The sequence below is a fragment of the Tamandua tetradactyla genome, chromosome 2 (genome assembly GCF_023851605.1).
Source record: "Tamandua tetradactyla isolate mTamTet1 chromosome 2, mTamTet1.pri, whole genome shotgun sequence".
In the NCBI taxonomy this organism is placed as follows: Eukaryota; Metazoa; Chordata; class Mammalia; order Pilosa; family Myrmecophagidae; genus Tamandua; species Tamandua tetradactyla.
Genome location: NC_135328.1, coordinates 189,195,203 through 189,216,552, shown reverse-complemented (window position 1 = coordinate 189,216,552; position 21,350 = coordinate 189,195,203). Strand labels below are relative to the sequence as shown.

The following is a 21,350-nucleotide window of genomic DNA, read 5'->3' as shown; positions in this document are numbered from 1 at the left end:
TGGCTTTAGAGTCCAAGTCCTCGATTCAAACCTTGATTACATGACATTATGGGCGTTTTTCTTAGTGCTTCTTAATCTCAGTTTCATGTACTTAAAAAAATAATAATAATAGTATTTTTTCCTTCCTCACAGGGCTGTTGGGGTATTAAATGAAATAATGTATGAAAGTATCTTATAAGGCTGGGCATGGGGACGGAGCTGAGGTTTTAAAGAGGTTGCCTACCTCTTATTTTCCCTTCCTAAATAAAAGACATTGGGAGGAGTGGAAGGAGCGGAGGCAAGAAGACAGACTCACAAACCCTACCGGGAGGTGAAGGTATTTAAGAATGGGTGGGAAAAAACAGAACCAAGTGAACCGGGAGAATTTTCACAGGCCTAGAAGTGGGCACACAACCCAGGTTTTAACAGGGAGGAAAACATGGGATGAAAATTTGAGAAACCAGTGCTCAACTGTACAACTGTACAACTTCATGTTTATCACTTGTCTCCATTTTATTAATGTATTGGACAAAAAAATGAGAGGTCTCAAATAGGCACAGCAGTTTTGGCCTGTGGATTTTTTTTTTTTTAATTTTTATTTTTTTAGTATTTACAGTATCTCTATTGGTTGTCAACATTTAAAAACTCAGAAGTCACATAAAAATCCAGATTTTGCCTTCTCTTGGAAAATAAGGTCTGTCCACTTGAGACCGATATTCTTTCAAGTAGTCGCTGCCCCTTTTGGGTGGGGCAGACTCTCCACAGTGCCCCACAAAGCAACACTAGTGGTGAGATGAGGCCTCCAGTACCAGAATTCCTTTTGAGGACATATTCCTTGTTGTGTTACTCACTGTTTTGAAACAGACCAGTTTAAATGTTAAAAACTTGTCGCTTCATGATTTCTCTTGACCCTACCAGAGAAATCTAATCCCTTCCTGCTATTATGTAGTCCCAGCCCAGTCTTCTCCCAGCTGCACGTCCCCAGACTGTCCAGACCTAACAGGACTGTGTTCTCGAAGAATCGTGTTCCTGATATTAAAGAAGCACTAGTTAATTAATGGACGGTTTTGAAATTATATGTGTCCGGTGACATGTTTGACAAACCTGAAGAGGACTGCATTTATGGCCGTCTTTTTGCTAAGTAACTATGCCGGTATAGAAAAAGTAAAATCAATAATTTTACTGAAATTCCTATAGTTAAGTGGGGGAAATGTAACTGTGTCACAGAAGCAAGGCTCTGAAAAACCATAGAGGCTGAGGTGCAGGTAAGTGTAGTGCCAGAAAAGCACCATGGTTTGTCTAAGCAGACCTTAATCAGCCTCTTGCCTCGATTAAAAAGATGTGCTAAATTGGGCAAATCATTTAAGTATGTAACAGAGCTCAACTGCTTAAAACTTTGGTCAGAGAAAAGAGTTTTAGAGCACTGAACTTACAGTACACTTATGTACAGAATTGAGGTGGTAGACTGAAGGGAAAATCCCAAGGTTTGTTGACTGGGTTTGGTTTTGGTTTTGGTTTTGTTGTGGGCCCACATCTTGAAGTATAGATGTTCATGGTCTTGTCATGTCAGTTCTCTGATCATCTGACAAATTCCTCTTGGCTGCTGCTATTTGCATACCTTTCAGATGCATTTAGGAAATTAATCTGTCAATACCAGGAAAGGATGTGAACATTTTTACAATATATGATAAAATATTATCATAAAGGAGACAATTTTTAAGCTTTATCTGTAGAAGAAAGTTGACTTCCAATATCCTGTCACTTTGATCATGTCTACAATTTCTACAGTCTGTGAAGATCCATTATAGAATAACACTTATCTTGCACTTTCCTCTGTTAAAATATTTGCCTTTAACAAGGATAATTTTAAATAAGGCAAACACATTAGTGACTTAAGGATTTTGAAGCCTAATATGATGTCTGATTCGGTCAAAATTGTTATGCGCTTTTTGCTAAATTGTTTTTAGAAATAGCCTGTGCTGGTTTGAAATGATGTATGTACCCTAAAAAAGCCACATTTTAATCCTAACCCCATTTTGTAAAGGCAGCCATTTCTTCTAATCCCTGTTCAGCATTGTATGTTTGAAACTGTAATTAGATCGTCTCCCTGGAGATGTGATTTAATCAATAGTGGTTGTTAAACTGAATTAGGTGGAGGCATGTCTCCACCCATTTGGGTAGGTTTTGATTAGTTTCTGGAGTCCTATAAAAGAGGAAACATTTTGGAGAATGAGAGAGATTCAGAGAGAGCAGAGCAGAATGACATACCCACGAGAAGCAGAGTCCACCAGCCAGAGTCAGCCTTTGGAGATGAAGAAGGAAAATACCTCCCAGGTAGCTTCGTGAAACAGGAAGCCAGGAGAGGAAGTTAGCAGATGAGGCCATGTTCACCACGTGCCCTTCCAGATGAGAGAGAAACCTTGACCATGTTCAGCATGTGCCTTTCCAGATGAGAGAAAAACTCTGACTGTGTTCGCCATGTGCCTTTTCACTTGAGAGAGAAATCCTGAATTTTCATTGGCCTTCATGAACCAAGGTATCTTTGCCTGGATGCCTTTGATTGGACATTTCTATAGACTTGTTTTATTTGGGACATTTTCTTGGCCTTAGAACTGTAAACTGCAACTTATTAAATTCCCCTTTTTTAAAAACCATTTTGTTTCTGGTATATTGCATTCTGGCAGCGAGCAAGCTAAAACACAGCTGCATAATATTCCATCATATGTATATACCACAGCTTGTTTAGCCACTCGTCTGTTGATGGCTGTTTCCATCTCTTGGCAATTGTAAATAATGCTACTATAAACAATGGTATGCAAAGGTCCATTTGCGTCCTTGTCCTCATGTCCTCTGAGTAGGTACTTAGCAATGGTATTGCTGAGTCATATGGCAATTCTATACCTAGCTTCCTGAAGAACTGCCAAACTGCCTTCTGCAGCATCAGTTGTACCATCTGACATTCCCACCAACAGTGGATAAGTGTGTCTCTTTCTCCACATCATCTCCAGCACTTGTGGTTTTCTGTTTTATTGATAATGGCCATTCTGGAGGGTGTGAGATGATATCTCATTGTGGTTTTGATTTGCATTTCCCTGATAGCCAGAGAAGTTGAGCATCTTTTCATGTGCCATTTGGCCATTTGTATTTCCTCTTCTGAGAAGTGTCTGTTCGTGTCTTTTGCCCATTTTGTATTTGGGTTGTCTGTCTTTTTGTTGAGTTGAACAATCTCTTTATATATTCTGGATACTAGACCTTTATCTAATATATCATTTCCAAATATTGTCTCCCATTGTTTGGGCTGTCTTTTTACTTTCTTGACAAAGTTCTTTGATGCACAAAAGTGTTTAATTTTGAGGAGTTCCCATTTCTTTCTTTCTTTAGTGCTCATGCCTTGGGTGGAAGGTCTAAGAAACCACCTCCTATCGTAAGATTTATAAGATATTTCCCTACATTTTCTTCTAAAAGTTTTATGGTCTAAGATCTAATGTTTAGGTCTTTGATCCATTTTGAGTTAAATTTTGTATAGGGTGTGAGATATGGATCCTCTTTCATTCTCTTGCATGTGGATATCCATTTCTCTAGGCACCATTTACTGAAGAGACTGTTCTGTCCCAGGTGAGTTGGCTTGACTGCCTATCAAAGATCAATTGTCCATAGATGAGAGGGTCTATATCTGAACACTCTATTCGATTCCATTGGTTGGTATATCTATCTTTATTCCAGTACCATGCTGTTTTTGACCACTATAGCTTCATAATATGCCTTGAAGTCAGGTAGCATGGGACCTCCGACTTCATTTTTCTTTCTCAGGATGTTTTTAGCTATTTGGGGCACCCTGCCCTTCCAGATAAATTTGGTTATTGGTTTTTCTATTTCTGAAAAGTAAGTTTTTGGGATTTTAATTGATATTGCATTGAATCTGTAATATCAGATGCTGTACGGTCTCACTAATACAAACTGACATTAGTGAATGAACTTGGAAAATTTCAGTTGGTAACAGAGACCATCAGGAGATCGAAATAGGGTAGATATTGGGTAACTGGAGCTGAAGGGATACAGATTGTGCAATAGGACTGGTTGCAAAAATTCAGAAATGGATAGCACAATACTACCTAACTGTAATACAATAATGTGAGAACACTGAATGAAGCTGAATGTGAGAATGACAGAGGGAGGAGGCCTGCGGGCACAAATGAAATCTGAAGGAAAGATAGACAATAAAGGGCCACGGTGGCTCAGCAGGTAAGAATGCTTGCCTGCCATGCCCGAGGACCCGGGTTTGATTCCCGGTGCCTGCCCATGTTAAAAAAAAAAAAAGATAGACAATAAAGACTGAGATGGTATAATCTAGGAATGCTAGAGTGTATAATGATAGTGACTAAATGTACAAATTAAAAAATATTTTTGCATGTGGAAGAACAAAGGAATGTCAATACTGCAGGGTGTTGAAAATAGATGGTAATTAATATTTTAAAACTTTAACTTATGTGTGAAAGTAAAGTAAAAAATGTTTATTTGGTATAAAATTTATATTTTGACTAGTGCATTTCCCAATATAACTTATGTGGACAGCTTAATTGAACACCATAATACTTGGAACCTTGAGTGGGGCATGAGATTTTGTAGGTTTGTCCAGAGTGATGCCCTGATAAATCCCAGAGAGATTTGAACAGTGAATAAAAAAGTATTTTCAAAGTTCCCTTGGGGGAATGGAGAGGAAGGGGGAAAATTCAACTTCCCCAAGTGGAGAATTCTTGATATTCTCACAAGCAGTGGGGACAACCAAAGCAATAGACTGAGCCCCCAATCTTGGGGTTTGTTCATGAGAAACTTAACCCCACCAAGGACAGGCTAAGCCTACTTAAAATTAGGTCTAAGACTCACCCCCCAGAGAACTTCTTCTGTTGCTCAGATGTGGCCTCTCTCTCTCTGAGCCAACACGACAAACTCCTTGCCTTTCCCCTCTCTACTTGGGACATGACTCCCAGGGGTATGGACCTTCCTGGCAACATGGGACAGAAATCCTAGAATGAGCTGGGACTCAGTATCAAGGGATTGAGAAAACCTTCTTGACCAAAAGGGGGAAGAGAGAAATGAGACAAAATAAAGCGTCAATGGCTGAGAGATTCCAGAGTCAAGAGGTTTTCCTGGAGGTTATTCTTACACATTAAATACATATCACCTGTTTAGTTAAGGTGTAATGGAGAAGCTGGAGGGAAGTGCCTGAAAATGTAGAGCTGTGTTCCAGTAGCCATGTTTCTTGAAGATGATTGTATAATGATATAGCTTTCGCAATGTGACTGTGTGATTGTGAAAACCTTGTCTGAAGCTCCTTTTATCTACCCTACAGACAGATAAGTAAAACATATGGATTAAAAATAAATAAATTATAGGGGAACAAATGTTAAAATAAATTTAGTTGATTAAATGCTAGTGATCAATGAAAGGGAGGGGTAACGGGTATGGTATATATGAATTTTTTTCTGTCTTCTTTTTATTTCTTTTTCTGAATTGATGCAAATGTTCTAAGAAATGATCATGATGATGAATTTGCAACTATGTGATGATATTGTGAGTTATTGATTAAATAACAAGAATGGAATGATCATATGGTAAGAATGTTTGTGTTTGTATGTGGTTATGTTTCATTCAAAAAAGTTTCCTCTGGAGTAATGAACAAAAATGTCTAAATTACAGTGATAGCAGTCAATGATTCCCACTCCACTACCACCATTACAAATAAATAATTGCTCTGAGGCAATTGTTCCCAACTCCTTTGGCAAACGATGCTTTTGTAAAACTTCAGAATTTCCACTCTAACTTGGAGGAGGGTTATTTGCCCTTAAATAACAAAAACCAGACCCAATTTAAAACAGAAATCTAATGTGGCACTAACTTATTGTCATTGTTTGAAAAACATTTTCACAATCTCAGTTCTTCTCATACTTCTAAAATAGCAATTTACCAGAGAGAAGGATGTTCGGTTTAATAGTAAACTTCAGCTTAGCTCTTCACTGTAGTTTGGGAAGCACATTAGTAAGCTGTTTAGAACTTAACTTTGATTATCTACATATGACAGAATAAAGGAAGATAAAGATAAAGAAAAAAAGTCTTCAAATTTGTACCTGGTTTTTCCACTTAAAGGGAAAGAAACAGCTTTTAGGATGTTCAGTTCTGCATCTCTACATATTAGAAATAACTTGATATTTTAGCATGTTCCTTGTGATGGTTAAGTTCATGTGTCAACTTGGCTAGGTTGTGGTGCCCAGTTGTTCAGCCAAGCAAGCATCAGCCTGATGGTTACTGTGAGGGTATTTTGTGGATGTAAATCATGAGTTGATGGCACCTATGACTGCTCACATTTGCAATCAACAAGATTACCTTCAGCAGCCAGAAGTCTCATGTAACCTCCTTAAAGGGAGAACTGATGACTTCAGCAGTGAGAAAGAAGAATTGCTATCTCTGCTTTGGCCAACCAGCTTCAACTGGGGACTCCAAGAAAACCTTCACCGGCATTCTCAACTTGCGGCCTGCCCAGTGGAACTCGGACTTGTCAATCCCCACTGTCACGTGAGCCAATTCCTATAACAAATCTCATAATATTTATATCTCCTGGGTTTTTTGTTTCTCGGATGAACCCCGACTAACATATTCCTAAACAGATAAGGGTAACCTCTTCTGAATTGTCTTTATGCTTATTTTTCTCTCAGACAAATTAAACACCAAACTCAAGTCAACACCAAAATAGGAAACATTATTTTGTTAGAAGGGGTCCACCTGAAATGCAAGAATAGGGAAAAGAAATTATCTGAACTCTTTTCAAATAAGAAGTAGCTAATAATTGTGGGAAAAAATGTAATCTAGTGTTTAATTCGTTTGTAATGTCTACAAACTATCAAGAAGCATAGTATCATGTTTCAGTAGGAAAGACCTGTGAGAAGTAGTGCTCTATTTGCCTCCAAGCACTGGGAGGTTACTCTAAAGAAAGATACTTAAAATTTTAGGGCACAGCATAATACAACTGGTCTCTCCACCCAAACAGCAGGCTGTACAAATATTAAACATCCAAGGAAAGATAATGCAGTTACCTTCAGTGGCTAGATGTGAGATAACTTGTCAGGATATTTTTCATATTAGAGTAAGGTCAGGTGGCCAAGGATTAACTAAGGTACTTTTAAACATTGTTCTGAATACCTAAGAGTTGTACCTCTAGGGATTTTAATACTGGAAATTCACTAGTTAGCAATCTATGAAATTTCCTGAGAGTAGAAAATTGAGAAGAACAGAAAAGATACATACCACAAAACTGCACCAATTTTGAGAGTAAATAGCCTGTTATTATCAGGGTACTTCATGCCTCCTTTGGTTAAATCTCAATCACTTAAAAAAAGTTATGAGTTCACATCTTTCTGTTTCAATATACTCATGTTTTTTCAAATTTCTTATTTCCACGTCTCTATCTTTAAGCTCCTTTTCAATCCATCAGAAAGCTGTAGGGATACCTAGGTTCTTTAAATCTAAAGAGGGAAAGAAGCTGTGGTAGTTAGATTCAGTTGTCAACTTGGCCAGGTGAAAGCACCTAGTTCTGTTGCTGTGGACATGAGCCAATGGTAGGTGAATCTCATCTGTTGCTAATTACATCCGCAGTCGGCTAGGAGGCGTGTCTGCTGCAATGAGTGACGTTTAACTTAATTGGCTTGTGCTTAAATGAGAGAACGCAATGTAGCACAGTCTAGCAGCTTGGCATTCCTCATCTCAGCACTTGCAGCTCAGCCCGGGCCCTTGGAGATGGAGAAAGAAATCACCCCGGGGAAAGTTGTTGGAACCCAGGGGCCTGGAGAGAAGACCAGCAGAGACCATCCTGTGCCTTCCACGTAAGAAAGAACCTCAGTGGAAAGTTAGCAGCCTTTCCTCTGAAGAACCAACAAAATAAATCCCCTTTTATTAAAAGCCAATCCGTCTCTGGTGTGTTGCATTCCGGCAGCTAGCAAACCAGAACAGAAGTCAACTGAAAAATATTACAACTAGACACATACCCATCATACACAGCAGCTTCCTCTTTAGAAGGTTCATGTGAGATGTGGCAGCTTTATCTAAGATCACCATTCCTAGGGTAATGCACATATTAAACGGAGAAACGATGTAGGTTTCTGCTACAAACTGAGAGTAATTCATTTCATGGATGTAATGCACATGTCCTGTACGAGGATTCCTTTGACTGTACGGTGCTCCTTGGATAGGAGTCCACATTTGACCAGCAGTCATTACAGTCACAAAACACGAAGCTAAAACTGCCCAAAACATTTTGCTAAAAATAAATTTCCTATTCCATTGCAATAAATACACAAATCCACTAATGAAAGCCAAAAATATCCCCAACATGGAGTGATCGGGAGAACTCGTAGGCCGTTGGATTCTGATGTTGATGTTGGTTCTCTCCACCACCCACTCAGCTATTTGCTCAGCTCTGATACCCCTTTCTTGCAAATGATACATGTCACCTAAGGTAAATTTCTCTTTAACGGGGAAGTGGAGGAAAGTTGGAACTGACTTCACTTGGAGTGTTTCAAAGACCTCAGGGCATTCATCGTAATCCACCAGAGCAAAAAATATCTTGTTGAATGCCCTGGAATGTGGCCCGGAATTTGCCAAGATCTGAAATTCTTCAGCAGCAGGTCTGCAATTTCCACACAGTCTGACCTCCTGGAGAGCAGTAAACATCACAATCGCAGAGTAGTTTCTCCGTGGATCTAGTATAAAATGATAGAGCTTGGAGTTACTCATCCTTATCACTCTGTTTTTCTTGGTCCAGTCCATCAGCTGGCTGACCTTTTGTCCTATCACCTTGTTCCTCCCTTGGGTGGGTTTCGAGGGAATCCCAGGAGCCACGATCAGCAGGGCCACCACAGTCAGAGGAATATGCCAACGCCACCACAGCTCTGCCATGTTTGCTTACTTCTTCCTGTTGTAAAATGTTTTTAAAACATATCAACCGAAAATTGGTCATTCCTTACAGCAATTAATATATCCAAGACCTTTTTTTCTTCTTGTCTTCTTTTATCCTAGAAAACATGGTATCAAGAGCTATATCACAAGTCCCCATTCAGGTCTAGTTTGCCAACATACATTAGAGTTTAGAAAATATTCTGTGTGGGGGGGAATATTTTCCACTTAAGGAAGTTTGGGGAATGTTCTAGTCTCAGTCTTTCTGCTGAGCTCCAGGCTCGCGTTTCTCACTGCCTGGTGGACAGCGCCTGGATCCGCCACGAGCCCCTAGGGCTTCTCGAAAGCCTCCTCATCCTCACTTGCCCACCTAGCAGTTGGCTTCCTACGTTTCTTCTCCCCAGCAATTGCTGGGGCTTTCAAATTCAGGGACTCTCCTGGAACTCCTTTTTCTCTTCATCCGTTGTATTAGTTAGGGTTCTCTAGAGAAACAGAATCAACAGGGAACACTTGCAAATATAAAATTTATGAAAGTGTCTCACGTGACCGTAGGAACTCAGAGTCCAAAATCCACAGGGCAGGCTGTGAAGCCGATGACTCCAATGGATGGCCTGGATGAACTCCACAGGAGAGGCTCACCAGCCAAAGCAGGAATGGAACCTGTCTCCTCTGAGTCCTCCTTAAAAGGCTTCCCATGATTGGATTTAGCATCACTAATTGCAGAAGACACTCCCCTTTGGCTGATTACAAATGGAATCAGCTGTGGATGTAGCTGACGTGATCATGACCTAATCCTATGAAATGTCCTCATTGCAACAGACAGGCCAGCGCTTGCCCAATCAGATGAACAGGTACCACAACTTGGCCAAGTTGACACCTGTCCCTAACCATGACATCCGTCAAACCTGAGCTTGGCCTCTGGGGGCCAGGCCGCACGGGTCTGGACCCAGGCGACACCGCTCGTTAGTTATGTGACCTGGGCACGGGTCCTCCCCGCTCTGCGCCTCAGTTTCCTCGGCCGTGAAATGGGGGGGAGGATAGTGCCCAGCTCCGCGGGGCGCCCCGGCTCCTGCTCTATTTCCAGCGCCTCCGCTAGAGGCGGTGTGGAGCCGGGCTCAGCCACCCAGGCGTTTCTGTCCCCGCTTTTCTAGTGGCCCTGTAACCACCTGGAGCCAGTTTCATCCCTCCGAGGTGCTCGGGTCACCGGCGGAAAGGCGGAAATGTCCACTGCACTCACTAGTTTGGGAGGCCTAAATGTTGGCCTGTTTCCAATACCTGAACAGCAGTGGGCGGTAAGGCGCCGTGGGAAATTTTTTTTCTTTTTAAATGACATGGTCGAATTTTTTATTTCTTTTTTTTTCTTTTTATCTTGTTAATTTTATTTCTGACATCGTCGCATTTTGAGCATCGCTACTCAGTTCTCTCTGCTACAAATGACGATAATCACTCCTTCCGTGCCTTCAAGCATGTGGGTAAATTTGTTGGGCAAGACAGGATCATAGGAATATATGTAAATCTTAAGCATATGCACATTTCGGGGTGACTAGAATAAAAATCATATGCATATATATAAAGTTTCGGGAAGATACCTGGTGGGAGTGAACCTGAGCGAGAGATCTTTATTGTTCGTACCTTTAATCATGTCGGTGTATGACTTTCATCAAAACGGTAGTTTCATTTTTAAATAAAACGACGACGCTCTCCTTACGCCCCCTCCTCCCTCCCGCCTCCTGCGGCCCAGGCCCCGCCCCAGGCCCCGCCCCGCCGCAGCCGCCCGGGCCGCCTCCTCCTTACCCTGAAGGGCTCCGGGCCCCGCCTCCGCACCGGCCGCCCCGCCCCCGGCCCGCGGTTGCCAAGCGAAACAAGAGGGTCGCGTGGGCGCCCGCGCGGGGAGGGGGCGGTTACCTAGCAACCGGGGGTTCTTGCCAACAGTGAAGCTTGGAAACGGGAGGCCCAGGTGCGAGCGGGGAAAGGAGGTAAGACTTGGAGGTGAGGGGCGGGGGCGGTGGGGGGCTCGCAGTGAGGCCCCAGCTCCCCTACCCACCCTCTCTGCGCCAGAGCCCGAGTATTCATTTGCAGCAAAGCTGACTGTCTTCGGGAAGGGAGGAGTTCGGCTGGAGTCATCACTGACCCCAGCTCCTCCCACCGGGGCCCCTCACACACCGCTCCCCTCCCCCCAACAGAGATTGGAGGAAGCGAGGTGGTCAGATGGGGAGGGGGACAGCGCTCCGCCCACTCCTGCGTGCCAGCGCCTGGCCGCCTTGCAAAGCTAGCCTGTCCCCTCACGGGATGGAGAATAGGGTACCGTCTCCTCACGGTCCCAGGCCCAGGGCTGGGGGGGCAGAAAGGGGCAGCCAGACAAGACTTGGTTGCTGGGGGCAGGGGTGGAAACTGGATAAAGGGCCATTTTTCCTGCCAACCTAGTCTAAAGTCAAATCCCCCAGTACATGCTGGACACTACACACTCACACCACACGTTGTCCCCCTGTACCTGCCACAGGACATTCAGGGCCCAGGGATTTGTGTCCTTGTACAGCTGGGTGGGAGGAAACAGTTAATGCTTCACACAAAGTTGAGTCAACAAGAGCTGTTCCTAAGGCTTCCTATAGGAAGGGGCTTAGAGAAAAATGGATGGGGCACATCCTTTGGAGGGGTGTAAGGGATCAGGAGCTCAACCCCAGCCAAGTGGAACGTCCTCCCCACCCCCCCCAGGCCTATGAAGAACACCCAGTAAAGGGGCCAGGATGTGGGAATCACACAACCTGTTTTTGCAAAAGCTAATAGCACTCTTTGCTTAGGAGAGGCTCTCTTGAATGGTGTTCTGCAACTTGGTTGTCCCTCTCTCCAGAAGAAGGTGGGTGTTTTGGACCAAACGTAGGGGGTTTCTGGCCCTTCTGGGCCCTTAGCCATGGCCACACTTAGCATCAAGCCAAGTCAGCGCTTCCGGCTGCCCGACTGGCACACGAACAGCTACCTGCTGTCCACCAATGCTGAGCTGCAGCGAGATGCTTCACATCAGATCCGCCAGGAGGCCCGTGTCCTCCGCAATGAGACCAACAACCAGGTTGGGGATGCGAGCCCGGTTGGGTGGGCAAAGGGCTGGCCCCCAACCACCAGCCTCCTCCTCATCTGGATCTGTCTCTTCCAGACCATCTGGGATGAGCATGACAATAGGACTCGACTGGCAGAGAGGATTGATACTGTCAACCGGTGGAAGGAAATGCTGGACAAGTGTCTGACGGATTTAGATGCTGAGATCGATGCCCTGACACAGGCAGGGAGCTAGGGCTGAGTGTGGGGAGGCTGCTGTGAAGACTCCCCTTCCTCTCCACTTCTGCATTGGGGAGACCCTTGCTGGGGGTAATTGGTGGCATGTCCATCCCAGTCACTCAGTGGACTCTCTGCTAAAGAGGGGGTGGCGGCTACTTCCAGTGGCTGGCTAACCAGCCATGTGCCCCGTCTTCTCCAGATGAAGGAGTCAGCGGAGCAAAACCTGCAGGCTAAGAACCTGCCTCTGGACGTGGCGATCGAGTGCCTGACCCTGCGGGAGAGCCGGCGAGACATTGATGTGGTGAAGGACTCGGTGGAGGATGAGCTGCATAAAGAGGTGGAGGTCATTGATGCAACCAAGAGGGCCTTGCAGCAGAAGATCAGCGAGGCCTTCGAGCAGCTCTGGTAAGAGAGGGACATGTCAATTTCACATCCATCCACACTTGAAGGCCGTGTGTCTTGAATGTGGCACACATGTATTGTGGGAAATGAGTAACTGGCTCTTAGGCTGCCTTGTCCCCACACCGTGCCCGTGGCAAACACTATGACTTGGGCCTAGCGTCCTTTCTGCTGGCCAGATGTGCCCTCAGAGTCTGCCTCACAACCCTGCTCTCGGAAGCCGTTATCAGTTGATTGGGAGTATGAGAGAAGAAGGCCAGTGCCACCACCCCGAGGACTTGTGCGTGTCTGTGAGCTACACAGGTGTGCCCTCCTGGGTACATGCATGCACGTGGGTGTCTCCTGGTGTCTCCTGGCGTCTGAAGGTCTTCTTCCCAGCCTCAGCAGCACCCCCATTGTCTTCTCCTGGGGACGGTCATCCCAGCCTCCCCGGGCCTCAGTTTCCCTTCAGTGCAATGGAGGTTATGTCCTGGGGTTCCTGATCACATCTGTCCCTGCCCCAGCCTCCTGCAGGAAGCCCGACAGCAGCTCAACTCCGACCACCAGGGCAAAATGGAGACGCTGGAGATCGACAGGGGCTGCCTCTCTCTCAACATCAACTCCCCAAACATCTCTCTGAAGGTCAATCCCACCCGTATCCCTGATGGGTAAGAAGAGCGTCTAAACCGGTCTCTCCTTCCCTCCCGCCACCGACTCACGGGCCATACCCTTGTGACCCCACAACTCCCTGCCACCTGCAGCTCCTCCACACTCCAGCAGTGGGATGACTTCAGCCAGTTCAACAAGAACCACGCAGAGGCTGAGATGAAAACAGCCACGGAGCTGAGGGAGGCCATTGCCCTAACGATTGCCCAGGTGACTGACCATCCCTCCGCTCCTCCAGTGGCGAATGGAGTAGCAGGATGGCGCAAGGGTGCACTCAAGCCCTTCTCCTTTGTTCCCTCTTGGTTCTCCCACGTGGCCCCTCTTCCCCTCACTTGAGCAATATCTTCACCTGGCTGTGCAGTTACATGCTTCCCTTGCCCTGCCTACTTCTGTGCTTCAGACCAATAACGAGCTCGAAGCCCAGAGGGTTGCAACAGAATTTGCCTTCAGGAAGCGGTTGCGGGAGATGGAGAAATTGTACAGTGAGCTCAAGTGGCAAGAGAAGAATGTGAGCCTCCTCCATTTAGTATCCTGGGTCCCGGAGTTCCTGCAGTGGGATGAGGAGCCCAGGGCCCTGCCAGGAAGCCCTAGATCGGGTGCACCATGGCAGAGACCAGGTGGTAGAGACCAGCCACCCTATGCTATCCCTGGCAGACCCTGGAGGAGATTGCTGAGCTGCAGGAGGACATCCGGCACCTGGAGGAGGATCTGCGCAGAAAGTACCTGAACCTGAAACTATCCCACACCCGGCTGGAGTCCAGGACCTACCGGCCCAATGTGGAACTCTGCCGGGACCAGGTGAGAGGGTATCCCAGCAGAGCCCGTCAAGGTAGGGCAGCACCCAGACCCGTGGGCTTTAAGTGTGGTGTGGCTGACCTCAAACCCCCAACCTGCCCCTCCGTCCCCAGGCGCAGTATGGCCTCACCGATGAGGTTCACCAGTTAGAGGCAACCATCGCTGCCCTGAAGCAGAAGCTGGCGCAAGCACAGTAGGTTTGGGGAGCGGGCAGCAAGGTGGGGAGACACCTGCCCCCCAGGGGGCCCTCTGCTGCCTGCTGGTTTCCCTGGGCTTTTTGTCTTCCTGCCTGAGGGCTGGTGAGTCCAGTCCAGACCTCCCAGCCTCACTCAGCGTGGGGGGTTGTTAATGCTTCCTCTGCAGGGACGCTCTGGATGCCCTGCACAAGCACCTGGCCCGGCTGCAGGCTGACATCACCTGCAAGGCCAACTCCATGCTGTTGGACACCAAGTGTATGGACACCCGTCGGAAGCTGACCGTGCCTGCTGAGAAGTTTGTGCCTGAGGTGGACACTTTCACCCGCACCACAAACCGCACCCTCAGTCCGCTCAAAAGCCGCCAGCTGGAGCTGGCCTAGCCTTGGACTGGGGAAGGAGAGAGAGGCTGGGTGGGAAATGGAGTGGGGGGGGGGGGTATGGCAGAATACTGAATCTAATAAATACCGGTTGCTCTGCCAGACTGCTCTCTGCTCAGCCTGTGTGTAGCCGGCAGGGAGTGTGAGGGCTCTTGGCCCTCCTATGTAAGGCAGAGCAGATCCAGTCACTTCACCTCCCTTCAGGGAACCACTCTTTGGTCTAGGCCTAGCAGTGGGGCCTGTTCCCAGCTCTGCCCCAGCTGGGTGAAGCTGGACCCTTGCTGCCCTGTAGATGCCTAAGGTAGGCCCAAAGGGGACTAGGATATCAGTGGCAGGGCTTGGGGCAAGGGGACCAGGGCTGCTTGGGAGGGCTGGGCCCGGAGTCAGGGGTGCACATAGCGAGGCTTTGGAGGGCCCAGCCTGCAGGATACACGGTGGCCTGGGAGGTAAGGCTGCAGTGACCCAGATGGTCTGGCTCAGTGCCCACCCCTAAGGAAACTTCAGTAGCTGTACCGCCTCGTGACGCCGTTTACAGGTGGGGAGAATGGGGCTAAAAGCAGAAGGCTGCCCTAAAGGGGCCTCGGTACCAGGGCTGGCAACACCAGCTGCAAGACCGGCTGCTTAGTCCACCCTCATCACACATGCGGGGAGCTGGGCTGCATCGCACCTCAGGGCCTCTGGGAGGCGCTGTGGGCCGAGGAGCAGCGCTAAGGCTCCAGGCCACTGGGAGGCGCCGTGGGGCGGCGGGGGGGGAGGGGTTGGGGAATGGCGTCATAGGGCCCGCGCCGGCGGCACCGGAAGTGGCGTCTGATCTGTGCGCGGCTGGCATGATCTGGTGATGATGATGGCGGCGGGCTGTGGAACGGCTGGGGCGGCCCGCTCCCTGTCCCGTTTTCGAGGCTGTCTGGCTGGCGCGCTGCTCGGAGACTGCGTGGGCGCTATCTATGAGGCGCACGACACCGTCCATTTGACGTCAGTCTTGCGTCATGTCCAGAGCCTGGAACCAGACCCAGGGACGCCGGGGAGTGCGCGGACAGGTGGGCGGGCCAGGCGCATGTGGGGACGCACACCGGGCCTTGCCGGGCCAGACGCTGAGAGCTGGCCCCAGGAGGGGTCGCGGGGAGGGAGATGGAAGCGAGACCGGGAGATCCGGGAGGGGAACAGAGATTTCCCGGTGCGAAGGAATCGGTTTGTTGCGATGAGGCTGGCGAGGGTGTCATGGGCCAGATCTGAATGACACACACATGTCCATTCCTCACATAACCCACAGGCATCTCGGCCTCAACGTGTTCGAATCTGGACTTCATCTTTATGTGTCTCGTCCCGAACCTGCCGTCCTAGCCGCCTTTCTTGGGAAACGGCAACACCATCCTCTCAGTTGTACAAGCCAGAAATCTGGGCGTCATCCTTCCTAGTGACACCTGGTCCAACGCATACCCCCATGCTGATATTACCTGAGTTATTCTTCAGTTCTCGTGAATCACTACATCTCCAGCCCATTCTCGACGCAGCAGGGAGTGCTCTTTTGAAACCATAAATCTGATCTTGTCCTATTCTTTATAAAACTTAAGTTATTTTTTTACCCTTAGACTAGAGCCAGATTTCTTAAGGTATCCCTCCAGGCCCTGCCTGGCCTGCCCCCACTGGCATCTCCAACTTCATCATATACCATTGGTGGCCTTGCTTTCTGTGGTCCTGGCACAGAAAGTCCTTCCTCTAGACCCTTTGCTTATAAAGCTATCTTCCCTCCCCTTCCTTCCTTCCCTTGTACGATCAACTCATCACCGAGATCTCAGCTCAGATATCACATCTGAGGTAAAGCAGGGAATGTAATTCTTCTTCGAGAGAATGTAGAATAGTAAGGGAAAAAAGGGCCATAGATAGAACCCTGAAGAACACCCATATTTAAGAGGGAGACAAAGAAGGAGACAGAAAAGGAACTAGGGAAAGAAGCAGGTTTGAGAGAGGAGAATATGCAGAAGAGGAGGGTATCAACAATAAAAAAAGAATTTCAAGATGACACTGGTCTCTGGTGACATACTGCCAAGAAGTGTAGTAGGGGAAAGTAAAGCATTTTAGGTAGCAGTTTGAAACCTGGAAGTCACATTTCAGTGAATTAAGGAGGAAATGGGAAAAGAGAAAATAGTATGGTTTAGTACGATGGGAAGGAGAGATGAGCTGGAATTAAGGTGAAGACAGATTAGAAGGATGGTTTATAGTTTGATTTTTTGGAAAACACCATGTTGAAGGTTGAGAGCTCATTTTAGGACCCTTTGAATGAAAGGGAGAAAATCCAACTGAATGGCCTAAGCAAAAAAAATTCCTTGGCTGGCATAACCAAAAAGGAGGTGGGTCTGGCTTCAAGCAGAACTGGATCCAGGATCTCAAACCTTGTCATCAGGCTCAATTTTTCTCCATTGCTCAAATCTGCTTTTTTCTGGGTTGGCTTTACTCATTCTCTGGCAGGCCTTTTCCATGGTGTGGCCATTGGCAGGTCCTAACTTAGCAATTCCAGCAGCATTTGGGTTACAGTTATCCCAACAGATGTCCCCAATTGAGTCTCATTGGTTTGGCTTAGTTTGTATGTCCATCTCTAGAGGAGGAAATGGGGAATGCTCTTTGACCAGGCTGAAGGTGAGGTTAGTTCCATGCCCCACTCACACAAACTGAGAATGGAAAAATGGGTTCCCTGAGGAAAGCAGGTTGCAGTGGCCAGAGAAAAGGTGTTGCCTCACCACAGAGGGAGAAGCTGGGTATGAAGAAGAGAAGAGATGGAGGAGGAGCTGGGTCCCTGGGGAATTGGTTCAGATGAGCTTCAATTTGAACCGGAAGGGAGACTCTGAGGGGAGGAAGACTGGAGAGTGCAGCTGTGGGTAAGGTAGCCATTCGTCTCTTTCTAGTAAGGTAGGCAGTGGGGGCCACCTAACAGTGAGAAAGGGAGGGTGCAGGTAGAGGCATGAGAGCCACAGAGAGAGGGTGGAAGAACAGATAGGAATGGTGAAGGAGCTCTTGAGGGAATCTGCTTCATTCTCTGTAACCGGCTCTTCCTTCACACAGGACAGACCAAGCCTCTGCCCTAGCAGGCTTGTAGCCTATTTGAGAAGTCACAACATAACCAGTGGTGCTGTGTTAGAAATGCCAGATCATTGTTCACAGACATTCAGAGGAAAAAGGGTGGGGTAGAGGAAGGGAGGCACCCCCAGCCGGGATGGACTTGATGCAAGCTCTAAGACTGGTTTCAAGCATATTGTAGCGGAGCAGTAGGATATAAGGTGGGTGAGGAAGGAAGGGGCTAGGCTGTGAGGGGCTTTGAATGCCAAGGCAGTGAATTTGGACCTCATCTTGAAGGCAACAGAAGGCCATTTTGAGCAGTAGGGTGATATGAGGAAAGGATATTCTCTTAGGTGGAACTCTCTGGCTGCATGTGTAGGTTGGATTAGAGGGTAAGGAGTGTGCGTGAGCTTTGAGATAGTTGAAGTAGGTCATATTAAGACTAGAGCTGCAGTGCTTTCACCCAGAAGGTAGTGGAAGGTTTTCCTTCAGAATCCAGCAGGACATGGTGACTGACTCAGGATAAGGAATTGTTCAAAATCAGAACCCAGGAAGCTGGGTGGGAGTGAGGGGCTGGAACAAGGTCATTTTAGATGTGGTAACCACAAAAGGAGTATGCAGGAGGCCCCAGCCTTCACCCTTAGAGCCCTGAAGCTCACTCTTACATTCCCTCTGCCCTCTTCCACAGAAGCATTGTACTACACAGATGACACAGCCATGGCCAGGGCCCTGGTGCAGTCTCTGCTGGCCAAGGAGGCCTTTGATGAGGTGGACATGGCTCACAGGTGAGATGGCAATGGTCTAAGGGTGGGGGAAACCAGTGGGCAGAATCATTGCACCCCTTGACCAGAGCAAGGATGCCCACATGTGTCTGCGACCCCTGCCCTCAGCAGGATACTGTTTCCAGTGCTCATGGAGCTTCCCAAGCTAGAAGTTCTGACCATGCAGGGTCCTTCGAACCCCAGGTTTCAACTTTTCCCAAACCGGCCAGATGTTCTCTCTCCCAATCCTGAGAGACATCTTTTAAACAGTCTCCCTCTTCTCCCCTAGGTTTGCTGAGGAATACAAGAAAGACCCTGACAGGGGCTATGGTGCTGGAGTAGTCACTGTCTTCAAGAAGCTCCTGAGCCCCAAGTGTCGTGATGTCTATGAACCTGCCCGGGCCCAGTTTAATGGGAAAGGCTCCTATGGCAACGGAGGTGCCATGCGGGTAGCTGGCATCCCCCTGGCCTATAGCAGTGTCCAGGATGTGCAGAAGGTATTCAAGGCGGGCTTGCTGCAGGGTGTTGCCTTCCCCCCTCCTTCCTGCAGACTGGGTTTGGTGATAGCAGGTCTTTGCCTCTGCTGCCTTGTTTCTAGTTTGCCAGGTTCTCGGCCCAGCTGACACATGCCTCCTCCCTGGGTTACAATGGTGCCATCCTGCAGGCTCTGGCTGTGCACCTGGCTTTGCAGGGTGACTTATCCAGTGACCACTTCCTCGAACAGCTCCTGGGCCACATGGAAGAGTTGGAGAGTGATGCCCAGGCCCTCTCGGATGCCAAGGAGTGAGTATCTGGAGTGGGGGTGGGGCTGCGAGTATATGTGTCAGTGTGCATTCTTGGAGGAGGGGGTGTCCTCTGGTACTAGTTGCAGATCCTGTGGAAGGGTAGGACGAAGCCCCTTTGCCACAGTTGTACATTTCAAGGCTCTCAAGTTCCCAGAGAACAAAATGACCTGCTCATACCTAGTCCTCTCCCACTTCCTCCCTTGTCAAGCTAGTCCATCTCTCTGCTTGGGTATCTGCCTGACCACATCCCCGCCTCACTCTCCCGTGCACCTCTTTCCACCTCCTGGTGCCTCTGACTCCCTGAAATCTCTCCCTGCACCCACAGGTTGGGTATGGAAGAGCATCCATACTGCAGTCGATTGAAGAAGATTGGAGAGCTTCTAGAGCAGGATTCGGTGACCAGAGAGGAAGTAGTGTCTGAGCTAGGTGGGTAAACTCTGACTGATTTATTCCCCACACCCATCAAACTTCAGGGCCCACCTTGGGCTTAGGAAGGGAAGGGGAACATGGAATCACTCTTGCAGTTACATTTCTGCCCTGTGCAGGGTTGTGAGCTCAGCACCTTCAGCTTTACAGATAAATATACCCAGAACTGGCAGCTAGCCGCCAGTTTTTTTAGCTACTGTTGATCAGTGATATTTGTAGCACTCTCCCTGTATACTGGGCACTGTGCAGAATGCTTTACATACATGATCTCATTTCATCCTCATGCAGTCCTCTCCACACTGAGGGTAGGCTACAGTGTCGATAGGAGAATCTTAGTGATCAAGTACCTTTCCTACTCACACAGCCAGTAAGCAGTAGAGCCAGGATTTGAACCTAAATAGTCTGATTCTGGAGCCTGTAATCTTAACCACAGCCGAGTGTGAAGCTGAGGGTATTGATTTGTGGTAAGTGGAAGAAACCCGAGAACATGGGGTGGAAGTCAAGACCGAATAATCTGGCTTCCCCACAGGGAATGGCATTGCTGCCTTTGAATCTGTGCCCACTGCCATCTACTGCTTCCTGCGCTGTATGGAGCCCGACCCCGAGATCCCCTCTACCTTCAATAGCCTCCAAAGGACTCTCATCTATTCCATCTCACTTGGTGGGGACACAGACACCATTGCCACCATGGCTGGGGCCATTGCTGGGGCCTACTATGGGATGGAACAGGTACCGGAGAGCTGGCAGCAGAGCTGTGAGGGCTATGAGGAAACAGACGTTCTAGCCCAGAGCCTTCACCGAGTCTTCCAGAAGAGTCTGTGAGGGCTACAGTTGTGAGAGCTCTGCCATGGCCAGTGGGACCAACTACAGCTCAGACTGGAAACCCTGAGGTTCCTTAATCCTGGCTCCCTGCAGTTGGGGGCTCTGTGCTCTGTTTGGATTGGGGTCTCTTAGAGGGAAGTCATTGGGACAGCAAGTGAGGTACTGGTGGCTCCCGGTGCTGGGTGTCTGGCTTGCTGCAGAGCCTTGGGCACTCAACAACTCAGTTGGAAGATGGAAGGACCAGGGAAGGTTTTATTTTGTAAGAACACTTTTGGCCTTTTCTTTTAAGATGTGGGCTTTGGGGAGGTGGAAATGATCTGCAGTAGCATCATTTCTCCTTATTGGGTTTTAGCCAGTTTATAGAAATCCTGTCTTTGACTAGACAGGGGCCCTCAAGGCAACAGTTTTGTTTGTGGCAAGGAGACAGGCATTGCTTCTAGCTGATCTAGATACACACCTGTCCTTGGCTGTCATGGGGCTTGTTAACAGCTTTCAGTGGAAGTCACTGAGCAATAAACAGTTCTTGGTAAATACCCACCACTGTTTTCTGTGTTTCTCCTTCTGCCATGAATGGACTCTTCTCCCTTAAGCAGCTTGACTTTCTCAAGCTGTGCCATACTCTCCCAGAAGCTAGGAACCCAAGGTGATGAGCTGCTATCTTGTCAAGGCCAATTCCTTCAAAGTTCTCCCTCTACCTGGCTGTACTGTTTGATCAGGAAGGGCAGAGCAGGCCTGCTTGGTGGTTTTTTCTGTTGGAGATCACTCGGTGGCCCAGGTAGCTGGGCCAAGTGCTTTGCTAGAGGCAGTGGGCAGGGACAAGCCAGCTTTTCCTGCTCTCAGTGCCTGTTGCCTTCATAGGTTGCTCCTCAAACAGGGTCCAGGCCTGGCTGAGCCTGGAAT

The 21,350-nt window shown here is 47.9% G+C and overlaps 2 protein-coding genes across 4 annotated transcripts; both read left to right on the top strand.

Moving 5' to 3' along the window:
* The first annotated feature begins 10,753 nt into the window (after nt 1–10,753).
* Nucleotides 10,754–14,665, top strand: TEKT2 (tektin 2). Of its 3 annotated transcripts, none has more exons than XM_077150315.1 (10): nt 10,754–10,898; nt 11,771–11,986; nt 12,071–12,196; nt 12,392–12,597; nt 13,095–13,238; nt 13,332–13,446; nt 13,637–13,744; nt 13,891–14,034; nt 14,145–14,224; nt 14,395–14,665. In XM_077150315.1, the coding sequence occupies exons 2-10, from the start codon at nt 11,831–11,833 to the stop codon at nt 14,606–14,608; spliced, it is 1,293 nt and encodes a 430-aa protein (XP_077006430.1). In that variant the 5' UTR covers nt 10,754–10,898; nt 11,771–11,830; the 3' UTR covers nt 14,609–14,665. The 3 variants fall into 3 exon arrangements, with proteins under 3 accessions (XP_077006430.1, XP_077006428.1, XP_077006429.1); XM_077150313.1 differs by having other exon boundaries at nt 10,755–10,898; nt 11,721–11,986; XM_077150314.1 differs by lacking the exon at nt 10,754–10,898 and adding an exon at nt 10,914–11,223 and having other exon boundaries at nt 11,721–11,986.
* Nucleotides 14,666–15,423: 758 nt separating this feature from the next.
* On the top strand, nt 15,424–20,987 carry ADPRS (ADP-ribosylserine hydrolase). Its single transcript, XM_077150316.1, has 6 exons — nt 15,424–15,642; nt 18,345–18,441; nt 18,707–18,914; nt 19,016–19,200; nt 19,528–19,628; nt 20,158–20,987. Exons 1-6 carry the CDS (start codon nt 15,444–15,446, stop codon nt 20,448–20,450), a joined length of 1,083 nt encoding a protein of 360 aa, XP_077006431.1. The 5' UTR covers nt 15,424–15,443; the 3' UTR covers nt 20,451–20,987.
* Nucleotides 20,988–21,350: the final 363 nt, after the last annotated feature.

Bases quoted from the DNA above. Each gene is read 5' to 3' on its own strand.
- ADPRS (XM_077150316.1), top strand. From the start codon at position 15,444: ATGATGATGGCGGCGGGCTGTGGAACGGCTGGGGCGGCCCGCTCCCTG. The intron at 15,643-18,344 runs GTGGGCGGGCCA...CCTCTTCCACAG, and splicing joins GCCGGGGAGTGCGCGGACAG to AAGCATTGTACTACACAGAT. The intron at 18,442-18,706 runs GTGAGATGGCAA...CTTCTCCCCTAG, and splicing joins GAGGTGGACATGGCTCACAG to GTTTGCTGAGGAATACAAGA.
- TEKT2 (XM_077150315.1), top strand. From the start codon at position 11,831: ATGGCCACACTTAGCATCAAGCCAAGTCAGCGCTTCCGGCTGCCCGAC. The intron at 12,197-12,391 runs GCAGGGAGCTAG...CGTCTTCTCCAG, and splicing joins AGATCGATGCCCTGACACAG to ATGAAGGAGTCAGCGGAGCA. The intron at 14,225-14,394 runs GTAGGTTTGGGG...CTTCCTCTGCAG, and splicing joins CAGAAGCTGGCGCAAGCACA to GGACGCTCTGGATGCCCTGC.